The 14669-nt window shown below is 43.7% G+C and overlaps 1 protein-coding gene across 1 annotated transcript in view; it reads right to left on the bottom strand.

Moving 5' to 3' along the window:
• Positions 1 to 3145: 3145 nt before the first annotated feature.
• ANTXR2 (ANTXR cell adhesion molecule 2) overlaps positions 3146 to 14669 on the bottom strand; it is a 103982-nt gene continuing 92458 nt past the window's right edge. Inside the window, exon 17 of the mRNA XM_031044736.2 lies at positions 3146 to 5039. Coding sequence (XP_030900596.1) covers positions 5001 to 5039 — 39 coding nt within the window. The 3' untranslated portion in view covers positions 3146 to 5000. The remainder of the gene's footprint in view (positions 5040 to 14669) is intronic.

Here is a 14669-nt window from a genome sequence, read left to right as displayed (position 1 = left end):
ATGTACATGCAGGGAAGGCGGCTTGAACCAGGTGCATCCCTCGCTACTGCACTCACATATGAGGCTATTGTTATGTGCCTTCCTTCTCCCCTGCTGCCTTGCCACATGCAGGAGGAAAAGCAAAGGTAAAACCCTATGTGGGGATTTCAACTTGCATTTTTTTCTTCTCCCTTAAGTATGTCAACATGATTTGAATTGTAAGGACACACTTAAAAGTGAAAACACTTACCAGGGCAGTCCTGTGTCACCACAGATTTCTAAGAGGCTGGAAAATGGTGTATTTGGAGTCTATCACATCATGGGGCAGGGACATGAATAAGACTTGCCATTTACTGAGACAGTTAGAAAATGGGTTTTTTTTGCCTTTAAACACCCCCTCACCAATTAATTTCTGCTATTATCAAAAAATGCAAAAAATAAAACCATCCTTGTTATACTTAGGGTATCTTCATGTCTTCTTTTCCTTGCCTTCTCTTGGTGGTAACAGCAGCTCTGCGAGGACTGGCTGGTAGTATTTTTGTCCAGTTGGTCCATCACTCTTTAGATTAAAAAAAAAAAAACATTTTCACCAGTGTGCTTTTGCTACTGGTGATACTCTCATAGGTAGCGAGGTGTGTGCTCTGTTTCTCCACATGATCAAGTAAAAAGGAGCATCAGTAAATCCCTTCAGAATTCAGAGATTCTTCTAGAGTGGTGTTTGTGTCTCCTGCAGACCCAGCCATGTTTGGGGAGCTTGCAGACATCCCAGGTTGCTGGGGAATGGAGTGTTAAGGCAGTACCCTGCCACTGAACCAGGTTTCAGTGTAGCTGGTGGCATCTGTGTGAGAAGTCTTTTAGATTTCTAGTCTCCTGGAACTAATACTTGCTTCCCTGGAATTACTTCGCCTTTTGTTGCACATCCACACTGCCTTTGTGCACGAGGTGTGACTGTCCACATCACTGAGGCAGAACTTGGGGTTCAGCAATAGAGCAAATGAAAGCTCAGGGTCTGAGCAATCATAGAATACTATAGAATGGTTTGCATTAGAAGGCACCTTAAATTTCATCCAGCTCCAACCCCTGCCATGGGCAGGGATACCTTCCACTAGAACGTGTTGCTCAAAGCCCTATCCAACCTGGCCATGAGCATTTCCAATAAAGGGCATTGGCAGGGATGTAAAACAAGATGCGGCTAGGGAGAAATGCAGCTCTTGGTGCCACCCTGAAGGGCATTTGTACATGGCCATGGGGATTTTATTCTTTGCGCTATATTAATCTTTGTGTTTACAACACAGAACCCCCCAAGCGAATTGTACTTCTCAGTGTAAAGTATCTAGACACCAAACCAGAGTCTCAGGTTTAAGGCACTTTTTAAAAGATCAGAGGTTTCCTAACTGGGTTTGGCATGCAAAGGGTCTCATCACCCAGTGCCTGTAGTTGCTCTGTTACCTGTATTTTAAGGCTTTTTTTTGACATGGAAATGGATACCAGTGGCCACACTTCTTGCGAAGAGTCATTTTGGACTGTGGGATTTATACCTGTAGAATACTTTCTGGATCACTTCTGTGCTCAGTCAATTTTTCAGGAGACTGTTAACTTTTCTTATGCTGGCTGAAACCGATCCCAGCAGTGTTATCATGACATGGTCTTTCTGTAAGGAGACCCCCAGGGTATGAATCCATGCAAGGAACATACTCTACTGAACCTACTGATGGAGGTTTGCTCGAGCATAGAATCATAGTATCACAGAATGGTTTAGGTTGGAAAGGGCCTTAAGATCAGTTCCAACCCCCTGCCATGGGCAGGGACACCTCACACTACACCACATTGCCAAAGCTCTGTCCAACCTGGCCTTGAACACTGCCAGGGATGGAGCATTCACCACTTCGCTGGGCAACCTGTGCCAGTGCCTCACCACCCTCACAGTAAAGAACTTCTTCCTTAGATCTAATCTGAACTTCCCCTGTTTCAGTTTGAACCCATTACCCCTTTTGAGCTCTTGTGCCAAGGAAGTCCCACTTTGTGTCATTTTGCATCAGTGGGTTTTACAGTATTATTTCCCTTGTGCCTCTCCCCACCCCCCCAGTTATTTGTGACATACTCCACACTGTACAATAATGAAACTCTTAGGTTATTATCTTCAGCTAAATAAGAAGTATAACATGCTGTACTATCATGCCAATTAGATGGGAAAAATCAGTCCAGATACCTGAAATATGGTTTTGTTTTGTATCAGCTGCTCTGTGAAAAAATTGCAGGTTCCAGTTTTTAATGAACATGGCTAGACAGCTAGAGAGGACAAAGGATGATGAATGGATTTCTATTTCTCTGGCTCTCCTAGTTACAAATATTCTCCTGAGAGACAGCAGATACCTGTGAGAGGAAGAAATCCTCTTCATCTGCAGGTTTAGATTGGATATTGTAAACAGTTTCTTCCCCAAAAGGGTGATCAGGCATTGGAACAGGCTGCCCAGGGAATGGTGGAGTCACCATTCCTGGAAGTGTTTACAAGCTGTGTAGACAAGGCCCTCAGTGACATGGTTTAGTGGCAGTGCTGGGGGAATGGCTGGACTTGATTATCTTAAAGGTTGTTTTCAACTTGGTTGATTCTATGATTCCTGATGAACAACACACTGCTCAAAATGCAGACTGGCAATTCCAGCCTTAGCTCACAGCAAGTGTTGCATTTGCATTACAAATGGAGAGAAAGTAAGTAAGAGGCAGCAGGGTTTTAACTTGGTGTCTGATCATAGGCTGTTTCTGCTGCCTCGGTGTCTGGAGGAGTGGTACAGAACCTCGCTTGTGTCCTAGCAAACCTGCCCAGTCTGGTTCTGCATTTTGAGTGCAGCTGGAAGGCACATAGAGGTGGCTTGAAACAAGCCGAAGACTTGTGGGTGGTTGGGCATCATGGATGAAACCAACCTCTTTTATGCAAGTAGGCTGCACTGTCCCCAGACAACAGCTGATGGGATCAAAGGCGCAGTTTCATGAGGTAGAGGAAGGATGAGCCGTATCTGTGGGCACTGGATTGACCTGTGAATGTGACTGATGGTACCTGCTGTATCAGCCATTGTTGGGTAGGGTAGTGGTCTGTTGGAGCTGGTATCGAGGGTGACCTGGCAAAATGAAGATATGAGGCTAGGCAGAGAGGAAGAAGAGGAAATAATGCCTGAAACTTGGCTAATAATTTTATTTATAGTCTTATGTGCACACATGGCTGTTGAAGATGAGGCTATCAGTGACATAAATAAAGTCAAGCAAAAGAGGTAAGCGAGTGGATACATGTAAAGGCTTCTTTGGGCAGTGCCACAAATTCGGACATCAACCAGGAGACTTATTTCTGTCCCTTGCAATTCCAGTGAGGAGCACAAAGGGGAAAATTAGACCACGATGCTTCACACTGCTCTTTCCATCTTGTGCGCGTTTGTGCCCACCAAATGTGAAATGTTCGCCTTTTCCCCTCCAACGTGACGGTTGCTGAACTTATTTTTAGTGTCATTTGATAAGCCTCCCTGCTCACAGAGAGACATCCCACTGACCCAGCCACTGGTCATTGTCTATACCAGTTCCCATCAAAGCGGGCGCGCTTTGTCAGGTTTCGACTCGAATATCCATTCTGCATCTGAAGTACAGTATCGAAAGTGACTGGATCATTTGAGCCTTTTTCTTCAGCTGCTCCCTCCTTCCTCCCCCACAGTGTTTCCGCTCACTCTAACATAATTTGGCATTGTCGACGTGACACGACACTGGTTTTTCTAAAAAATTAGAATACATACATTGTCAATGGTTTCTGATAGCCAGCATCCCCTACATTTAATTTCTCCATTGATGGAAGGAAGTCTTTTTTCCACTACTGAATCCCAACCAGTGCTCAGTGCCCCCTTGAAAACCCAGTAATGCACATACAGTAATAGGTCATTCAATGTCAAAAGGCATAAAAAAGATGAGCAAAATCTTCACAGGCTGCTGCTTGCTGTTGCCTTTAATTATATTAATTAAACTTTGAAATTCTCATGCAAAGAGAGTTGCTGGCTTGTGACGCTGAAGAGCCCTTGGAGATTTGGGGGTGGGGGGAGAACCCTGAGATACCAGTTTAGTGGCTACTGCTTTTTTTAATCTAAAAAAAGATTAAAAACAGCTAAGCTCTAGGACTGCTAGGTATGTTTATAGATGATGATGTTTTATGCACTACTGAACTGTGAATGCAGGAAAGGGGGGAAAAACCACCAGCCCCAGTGTCAAGGTCTTGAAGCATCAGTCCCTCAAACTGTGCTCAAGATCCCTGCTTACAGGCTGTCTTCCCATGGAATAACGCTCTATTAATTTTCTCCCTGTCCCGGGTGCATAATGGAAGAAAGGTGTCTTCAAAAACTAAAGGGCAAAGTCTTGCTTGCTACCAATACCTCGAGGCACCCTGTCTACATTTTGTCATGCGTGTGCACTTTTCAGTGTTAGAGTGACAAGATTTCCAGTCAGAAGGTTCCTGTAAGGCACAACGTGATGGAGACTCGCTTGCAAGGGTTTGTGATCTGATATGGCTGTAAGGCACTCAGCTCTTTCTTAGCCTGGTAGGAGGTTTTAACCCTGCCCTTAGCTAGTAGTCCCTGTTTAAATACCACGTGCCTTCTCTGCACTGGAGAAACTCAGCATCATTGCTAAAAGCACATTGCATCCTGAGAATTTGTAGTCCTTAAGAAAAAAAAAACATAAAATACCCAAACTAGAAAAACATGATCATCTTTGGTGTCTGTGTTCTCTCCCTTGTGTGTTCTGGAGAAGCATGGGTATTGCAAGTCAAGGCTTCATTGCTTGGCACTCGCCAGTCATAGAGCATCGACATGCTGGGGTGAAGAACAGGAGCTCGTACGGTGATGCCGGCTCCTGCATGGGGAACATGGAAGCCTTATGGGTTGGGCTTGAAGGTGGTCCAAGGAACGTGGTGAGCAAGTGCTTGCTTCTCTTTGCTCAGTTGAAAAGTGGCAATGTGGCCGTCTTTCCTCCTGATACCTTCTTCTCCTCCTCTACTGCGACTGAACTCGGGTGAAGTTGATACATCGGCCCTGATGGGGGGAAAAGAGAAGAGAAGCTCTTATTGGTGGAGTAATACATGCAACCAAGATGTTTGAATGCTGAATATTAGATAGCTGTAATTTAAATTCCAGTGTTTGGGCAAATAACATATCCATGAAAAACTTTTAGGATTTAATGGAAATTATCCAGAGTGAGGCACTACCTTTGACTCACAAATTTACAATGTTAGGAAAGCACATTTTGAACGCTCTCAGGTCTTCTGTGAGGCTCATTTACAAAATCTGAGTAACTGCAGTGAGCAAACTCAAACCTTTCTAATCATGGTAAAGAAAGATCCTGGCAAAGGCAGATCCTCCCCACAGATCTTCCCCTGAGCCAAACCCTCACACGGTGCAGCACAGAGGAATGTGACTGTTAGTTAGCACAGGTGCTGCTGATTGGAAACAGTGTTTTATTAGCAATAACCCATGCTCTGCATCTATAAACTCTGTTCTTATGTGCCTTAAAATTGCTGTGCACCAAAACGAAAAGTGGTTCCTCCTGATGTTATTCTCAAGTAAATACCATTCTCCCATAAACAGGCCCAGATCAATCTTGACAGCTTTTGGTGTAGATAAATAAATCTGATAACAAAAATCATGAGCCCTTTTTATTCATTTGGGTAAAGCTCTGAAAATTGCAAGTGGCTTATTTAAATGCCTAGAGTGATAGTGAGTTTTTGAGGTAGGGTGTGCTCCTGAGACAACAGCTCCTCTTGTTCAACAGCTCTCCTGGGCACAGCAGTGGGATCTAGCACCTTTTCTCTCTGCGATGGAAATTGCTCTGTGATGGAGGACCTCTCCACCTTTGGAGAAAGCCATTCTTCAAGATATTACATGCAAGTATTAAGGACTTGTATGACAGTGTGTGTGGGACAATGAGTGCACGCTGGTTGGTACTACATGTTCTGGTGTGAGGATCACAAAGACTCCATGGAATGGGCCTTGGAACACAGAATCCTAGCCCAGTGGCCTGTGAGAAGCAGTAAGGTGACACCTTAACTGGGTCTGCAGTAGCAGTGGCTGTTTCTGCACTGTGCAGACATCCACAAAGGCATGTAGGGCTGCAGGTTTCACATACTTTAGAGGGAATTCATGTGCAAGTCCCTTAAAAGGAAAAAAACCAAGTGTGCTTTTTGTTCTCTGTCCCTTTGATTCCTACTTCAGAACTTTGAAATTGCTGTGTCTGTGAAACAATTTAGAAAAGACCTGTCAAAGATGAAGCCAAGTAAACTGGAACAGGTTGCTGTGGTTATGCTTTGAATCCTTGTTTCTTTTCAAAGATAGGCGGTTCAGGGAAAATTGCTGTTTTCTTCTTAAAGCTCAGAGATTATGGAATTATCAAAAGCAATTAGGGTTGAATTTAATATTCCTTCTATTTATTTATTTATTCAACCTGATATTATAATGTAAAAACCTAAATGCTTTGGTTAACATGGAGCATGATGGTACACAGAGCTATTTGGCATTGTTCGGGCAAGTCTCAGCTGGCACCTGAACATGACTGTCATGGAAGGGGCAGTGTTCTGATCAAGGCTGTTCTTTTCCTAACACTCTACTCCTGATTCTGGTTCTGTCACATGTATAATAATTAAAACTAGTGAATAGGTGGGTGCTGTAATTGTAGTAACTTCTGGCTGCTACCATCCATATTAATTAATGCAGAAGACATCACTAGTACCAAGAGGTTCCTTTGAAGGCCTGGACATCTTTATGCACCTTTTCATTTGCTTGTTTTGTGTTTTTGTGAAGGGTTGTTTGGTTGTTTTTTTTAATTAAACATATTAAAATGAGTTCTGTGGTAGAAGCAAAGTGTTTCTAGAGCATAAAATACAGAAATGCTGTGCAGCTTGAGCACTTGTGACAACAGAGTAGATGTTAAATGAACCCTGACAATAAGGATATTCACACCCAAGGTAATGCCACAATAGAAAATCAAGACTAACAAACCCTGGCAGAAAACAGGTAGTGAGGAACTGCAGTAGTTCCTGTCTGCTTTCGTTAATATTACAATTTACCCATTGATACAACATTTCTACTTTTGTTTGTAGCTCTTTCACTGTTCTTTAATGGTAGTTACCAGTGCCTGAGTTCAGAGGAGTTTTGGGCTATTACTTATTTACTGGCTCAGCACTTTACCTGAGGCCTGAAATAATCCTTGGAATCAAAGATAAGGTCTGGCACATGCAGGTCTGTAGCACGGAGTCTTGTTCTGCTGGCCAAGTGCCCTGTCATAAGTGCCCTACAGTTTTGTAGTGTCCATTGTCTTCTAAAGGCTGACCATGAGTGTGGTAGATGATTTTTAACAATATAAGGGGGATTAATGAGGAAAATAAAAGTTAACCTGTTCCAAAATAAATTGAGAAATTGTTAAGCCTTAAAATATAACTTAGAGGTGATGTCTTAGTAGTTACAGGTCATGGCTTTCACTAGAATTAAGAAAAAGACACTGTGTTCTGTTCTAAACATGCCTTCTCTGCCACACTCTAGTAAGCTTTTGGGGAGATGTTTCTGTGATACATCTTTTCTTTTCTACCAGAGGTGGAGTCATGTCCATTCTGACCCTCCCCACAGGCATTAGGTTAGTCAGTAGATGTGATGCATGATCAGGCTGTGCCAGAACCTCTGTGAATTTCTGTACTGGCAACTCCTTCTACCTTTACTTATTTAAGAACACTGGAGGGTGACAGATTTCAAATGAAACAAAGCCTTCTGTGTAAGCAGCCATTTTTTGTGTGCAGTGTGATGCTCACAGAGGACAGAGCTGAAATCAGGATCTTAGAAAATACACTGAAAGTGCTAATTAATGAGAAGGTAGGGAACACTGCCATGTCATTAATGGAACAGCAAATACAGCACGCCAACAAAGGAGAGAACAGCTTTTACATTTAGGTAATGGGATGTGACAGGGTGCCTGAGTTCACAATACCTACACATGAAGTGCATTCAGAAATAGCTTTCAAGCCAAAGTACAGGGCTTTGAGCTCTCTCCAGGCTTGCAGTTTAAGTCTTAACTTGCACAGTTACCATCTATATCTTTAATATTATTATTTCTTAGGGAAAAAAAAATCTATGTCTACCAGCAAGGCTCTCTCTCAGTATGCTTACAGAATCATAGAATGTTTTGTATGAAAAGAACCTTAAGATCATCCAGTTCCAACCCCCTGTCATGGGCAGGGACACCTCACACTAGACCATGTCTTCCAAGGCTCTGTCCAACCTGGCCTTGAACACTGCCAGGGATGGAGCGTTCACAATTTCTTTGGACAACCTGTGCCAGTGCCTCACCACCCTCACAGTAAAGAACTTCTTTAGATGTAACTTCAGCTTCCCCGGTTTCAGTTTTAACCTGTCAGCCCTTGTTCTATTGCTACAGTCCCTGATGAAGAGTCCCTCTCCAGCATCCTGGTAGGCCTCCTTCAGATACTGGAATAAAGCCCTGAGGTCTCCATGCAGCTTCTCCAGGCTGAAATGCCCTGATTTTCTCGGTCTGTCTTCATATGGGAGGTACTTTCCATAGTTGGTTTCATGTACACAACCCTTTCCCCTAAATGCTGGCTTTAGAGGGTTTCTGCTTCCAGGATGACTGGTTAGAGACATAGCAAGGGCAGAGGAGAGCCTTAAATGAACAATTCCCATTCCGGTTCCCCACTCATCTCCCATGGTCTCTGGCCCAGACTCCTTACTCGATGACTTACAGGGGAGGAAGGAGAAAAAGAAGGAATTGTGTGACAAAACACCATTAATAGGAGAATCTGAGAGCACCCAAGAAATACCAGCTATCCAACCACTATCCATACCAGACAGTAACAGTCAATAACCCATACACTATAAGTAATTTAAGTGAGCTTTTAAACCATTCACATTCCAGAAGGACAAACTGAAGTAGGCAGAAGATAAAAAGACTAATTTTTATTTCTTAAGGATCAAATCAATATGAACTAGGTGCAACCAGTATCACTGTCTTCATGCAAAGTGGTTTTGAGAAGATGCACAGTGTGTAAGTCAGTTTGTTCATCTACTGAATTGAAAACCTCCTGTATAGCAATAGCTATTTCATCATGAAGACCAGCTTTTAGAAACTGAATATTACATTTTTCTTCTGATTAATCTCAAAAAAAAAGGACTGGGTAGTTAAACAGAAGCACTATTTAGCTTCTGGCCTTCACAACTCCAACATGCTTGCTTGTACTGTGTAACTGATGACACCAGTGAATTACCACCATTGCAGCACTTCTGTGATCCACCAGTTTGCACTAACGTTGCCCTCATGTCCCCATATTCAATTAAACAGTCAATACAACCAATTTGAAATCTGATGTATCATGCCTTGTAAATCACTGGATCATAAACCTTAACAATACCAACATGTAGTCTGTACAAAATTGAACTAAATTAGTGGTTTAAGACTAGAGTAATTAAACAATGGGTTATGCAAGCATTCCCTGAGCTCTGTGTGAAATACAGGAGTTGTCTCCATACACCAGGGTAGGTAGAAAAAATCCCCTCCCAGGACAGACAAATACAGAGATAGGGATATATGGCACTGCTCTCCTTTACTGTGTTGCGTACTTGTCTGAAAGGGTGTAAATTAAGGGACTGGGGTTCTCTTATCTAAAACCATCAACTTCTGGATGCTGTCACAAGGGTCATGGTGAGACACGATCTATCTCGTGTGAGGCTCTGGATCCTTCATCACAGCCTTTCTCCAAATGCTACTAAGCCAGCAGGCTCAGGCTACCTATGAACTGCCACCCATATGACACAGAAAGTTGAAAGGACAACGCAGACAGGACTTTGAATCATTCACTTAGCTTTTAAGCAGTTGGCTGCTGCTGGGTGGTCACTGATCTAAAGAGGCAGCTTTTAATATATTATTACCTTCAACTCGCTGTCCTGGCTATTCTTTCCTTTGGTAATTTGGCTTCACTTGTAGTATTCAGCAATTGAGAAAGGGCACCCCAAGGAGTGTGAGATGGGATGTGGTGATACCTGGCCACTCAGCTTGCACTGCACTGGTACTTTTAACAGCCCATCCATACCTTGTCCTTATGTGTGACTTAATTTCTTTAACATGCTAAGTAATTGTATGTATAGAAAAGGTTCCTTGTACAGGGCTGAATTGTTCAGCATCCAACTTCAGAGTGGTAAGAACAGCCACATTTTCCAAAGGAGCACTTACAGCTCTGTCCAGAACAGCTGTATTACACAAAATCATAAAATGGTTGGGGTTGGAAAGAACCTTAAGATCATCCAGTTCCAAACCCCTGCTATGGGCATGGACACCTCACGGTAGACTATGTTGCCCATTACTGCCTATAATACACAATGTAGTCAAAGATCGGCTCACTTTGACCTTGAAGGATCAAGATCCTCCACTGTCTGTCTCTGACATACCAGCAGAAGCTGAGGATTGTGTGCTTCTACCCCCAGCTGCAGTATCCCCATAAGGAGAATATACCCTTTGGGGGTGTCAGTTATATGGCACATGTGAGCTCTGTGCCCTCCAGCCCAACTGATCAGTGCCCACAGAGCCATGAGATAGCGGAGGGCTCTAGAATAATGTCACTCCTGAGACGTGTATTTAGCAATGTCATTAGTGCTGGCCGCATTTCCACAGCATTATCAGAGCATCTTTCATCTCTATGATGGGTGCACTGCTGTGAGCCTGAGTTGGCTGCTCACGAGGAAGCTGCATTCTCACCACAGCTCCTCGCAACAGGCTGCCAAGACTGTTGGTGCAGTCTGGATCACCAGATGAGAACCTGGTTTACCTGGTTCTCTTTCTTCTTACTCATCTTGTTGCCCAGCCAGCCATCTGCCTCTCTATAAGGAATCTAAGATGAGCGTATGGAGTTCTTCCCTGTAGCCCTTTCAGTAAAGGAGGACTGTGAAAACCTTTTATCCTTTGCTAATGCAAGGGAACAGGCTTCCCAAACCTCTCTGAAATCATTAACTCCCAGTATAACACTTACTGGGGATAATAAATTCCTCCTTCCTGTGCTCCTGACCCCACACACTGGTGCAGTTTTAACAATAAATGCTCCTTTTAATTGAATAAAAATGCCAGTGACTTAAACCAGGTGCTGAGAGGCTGGCCCTTAGCACCCTGTAACAAGGGCTGAACAGGAAGGAGCTCTTTCCTTACTGGAAGAATCCCCTGGCAGAGCTGGTACCACTGACAGGAACAGGGCAGCAGCTGGTGCCCTGTTGTCTACAGCCATCAGAAAGGGTTCTCAGGGATCTCCCCTCACTGTAGCCATCAAAAGCAACATTCACTGGAGGTAATGTCACCTTACCCCATCTCCTGGGCATTAGAATTCCACTGGCATTAACACCCATGCTCCTCTTTACTAGCTCCCTGGCTCAGGATGTATTTCACTGCTATAACCATTATAATATTATGCTCACCTCATAAATGTATGTTGACAAGCTGGAGCATACAGCTGAAGTTTATATATATATATTTCATATATATATTAAAAAAGGTGATTTATATGCTTACTTCAGAGAGGGGCTGCTAAACCACCCATGTCCTGTGCACCTCTAAGCAGTGCTCAGAGATTCAAACTGGCCATCAGGTAATCCTTTGTCTCAGAGACCCAAGAAGCTCAGAATGTGGCAAGAAGGTGCTTAGCAGGGCTTTACACCCCTGCTAGCAGAAACCTGGTATCTTAATGCCCAAGCCTCATCTCTGCAGATGCTTGTTTTTTATTTTAGCTTGATTTTCCCATAAAACCTCAGCAAACCTCATTCTAAGTTGTCAGAATTTCCTGTCTTTGCTCTTGTCAAATTACAGCCCAAGGCCTTCCTCCCCCCAGTGATGGGTCTCCATGGCCATGTCTCACCATGTGCCCTCAACATGTGACATCCCGGAGGAAGTCTCACTTGGCATCCCTGCCCCACACTGTGGTGGTAGATATTTAGCACCTGGGAAAAGATGACTTGCAGTGCTATAGACTGCTGGAGGTATCATTTTTCACAGAATAAATCAGCAGTGAATCTCTTAGAGGAATGATCTGGTGTTATTGCTACAGAGCCTATTACTACTGACGCAGACATCAGGATCATTTCTAGGGCTTGTCCAAGTAGGCTTTCTCCTCAAAACTGCTTAACTGATGACTGAAATGTCACTGACAGAGGTGAGATAAGCCCTGAACCCCAAAAACAATGATTGAATGCGCTCAAAATCCTCCTAAAGTAACAACAACATAATAGAAAGAAATAAACTACAGATGAATGGTATTATGTATTTTTACCCTAAGAAGGATCTTACTTTTTTTCACTCCAGCAGTATTTTTAGGTAATCTGACCTAAGTGGAAAGGCACAGAACTTGTCCTCATATTTGTGTAAATAAGCCTCCTCAGCATCTGTGCATGAACTTCATGATCTTTGGGAGCAATCTTAGTGGCCCTGTAGGTGAACTTTCACAAGTCACAACATCTGAATTTGAAGAACAGGAGTTTCACAATAAACCCTGATATCATCTGCCTCAGAAAAAGACTGCTTAGAGGAATTTACATGTGCCAGCACTATTACAGGTGCCTCAGGAGCCAAGTCTGACTTGGCAGCCCCTGTTTGTTCCTTGGTCATGCTGGACTTGTAAGCGAGTGAAGCGCAGAGGACAGGACCAATTTCTTTTAAAAGGTAGTTCCTCTCTTTCTGTGCTGTGTTATAGAGGCCAACAAAACAAAATTGTCAGTAATGGGTTCAAAATAGGTATTTTAATGATGCTTTGTAAATACATAAAATATGTCATGGATGGTCGAGAGCCTGTTGCTGCTGGGTCAGGCAAGTATTTCTTACACAAAAATATACAGCTCAGTTGTAGCCATCAGCATCAGGCTTTCAACTTAATATAAATATATGCAGTAAGTATTAATTTGTGGTGGGAAACTCTGTGGGTATCTTAAACCCATTGATATGTAAAGCAGGTCACTACTGATGAACACCATTGTAAGTTCTGGTGTGTTGGGTTTTCTCAAGTGTTTTAGCAGATCCTTGTGTTGATGTGGTTTGCTAAAGGTTGGGAGCAAACATTTCCCTACACACATCTATCAAGTGTTGCTATGTTATCTGGCAGGGCTCACTGTCTGCTTTGGGGACACTTGGCTTAGATGTAAATGAAAACACTGGGTGCACTGCAGCGAGGAGTCAAGAGGTATTATCTGTTGTATTTTTAGTAACACTGAAGGCTTTGAGAAAATGCTATTAACAGCAGCTTTTCACCTCACTAATAATGCTTATTTTGTAACTGGACATATGGACATTTCGGCACAGTTGCTACAGTGAGCAAAATTTTTGAAGTACATGTTTACCAGCAGTTGTAACCTTCTGAAACCCAGTACTGAAGGGATTTGGTAGCTCAGTATCCTGTGTGGCTCTGCAAGGAATGCTTCTGCCAAGACTCCTGCTACTGGAGAGGAAACTGGGATAGACTTAAAACACTGTTTTCCCACCTTTGAAATTCCAAGTCACTGTCATTTACATGCCAGGGAGCCTGGTTTTCCAAGAAGGATGAGATGATGAGTGGGTTGCAGAGGCATGCAGGCAGCCAGGGAAGGGAAAGCAAGCATTCAGCTAGTACAAGCATTTGCCATCCTGCCTAGACAGGTTTTGGTAATGAGGAAGGGAGGGATTTATCTTCCTTTGCCAAATTTTCTGTGACTGCTTTATTCAGCAGTTCTGGAAATAAACTACTGCCTTGAAATAGAGTGGTTATGACAAGCTGCCCCTCCTGCGAGTTGGCCTTCCAGGTCTGGGAGTGGAGAGCGCAATGAGCTGCCGAGCCGGTTGTGTGGGCCTTAGGGGAGAATAAAACTGTATGCATTTGTAGCATCTGCTTCAAAAGGAGGTTGTGGCAAATATTTTATTCAGCAGAGCTGGAGGTCTCCTGTCTCTAGAGGGCAGGAGTTTGTTGTTTTCCTCATACAAGGCAAGCATTGCTTATGCAAAAGAAAGGATGTAGAAATGGCCTGGAGTGTCCCTGTTTCTCTAGCACAGGTTCTCTGGAACGCTCTCCATCTGATCCCTTGGCAATAAGCCTCCCTCGCACACAGAGCTTCTGTCTCCACGGCCTGGCAAGGTTTGACCCTTTTTTTCCTGAAGGACATGATCCTGTTTCCCCATTGCAGGTGCCTGCCAATGGAGGGCTTTTCTCCTTCAGGTCTAATTATGCCCTGGAAGGCAGATCCAGCTTGTTCTCACTGCCAGAGCGAAAGTGATCCCTGTACTGGCAGCCATCCCATCCCACACCTAACCCTGTGCTGGCACTCAATTGCTCACGTGGGTACAAGAACCAGGACAGCACTTCTCCTGTCATCCCCAGTGATAGGCTGGGCTGTCACTGAGAGAGCTCCCTCTCCTCAGGAGACAAACTGGGGTGGTGAGATTCTAACACTCATTTCCAGATGAAGCTTCAAGAGCTCTTTCTGAGTTTCCTCTGGGCTGTGGAGTTTCCTCTTGAGAATTGTCCTCCTGGCTCTTTGAACTCTCTCAAAACTGTGGGAGAATCCTTGTCAGGAGTAAGTATTACTGGGGATCCCTTTTAAGTTATGGGAGGACTCCAGCCAAACTGATAGCAGGCCTGATCTCAAGTGGTTTCCTCATGTGAGCATCCT

The sequence above is a fragment of the Melopsittacus undulatus genome, chromosome 5 (assembly GCF_012275295.1).
Source record: "Melopsittacus undulatus isolate bMelUnd1 chromosome 5, bMelUnd1.mat.Z, whole genome shotgun sequence".
In the NCBI taxonomy this organism is placed as follows: domain Eukaryota; kingdom Metazoa; phylum Chordata; class Aves; order Psittaciformes; family Psittaculidae; genus Melopsittacus; species Melopsittacus undulatus.
This window is presented reverse-complemented; position numbering and strand designations above follow the sequence as displayed.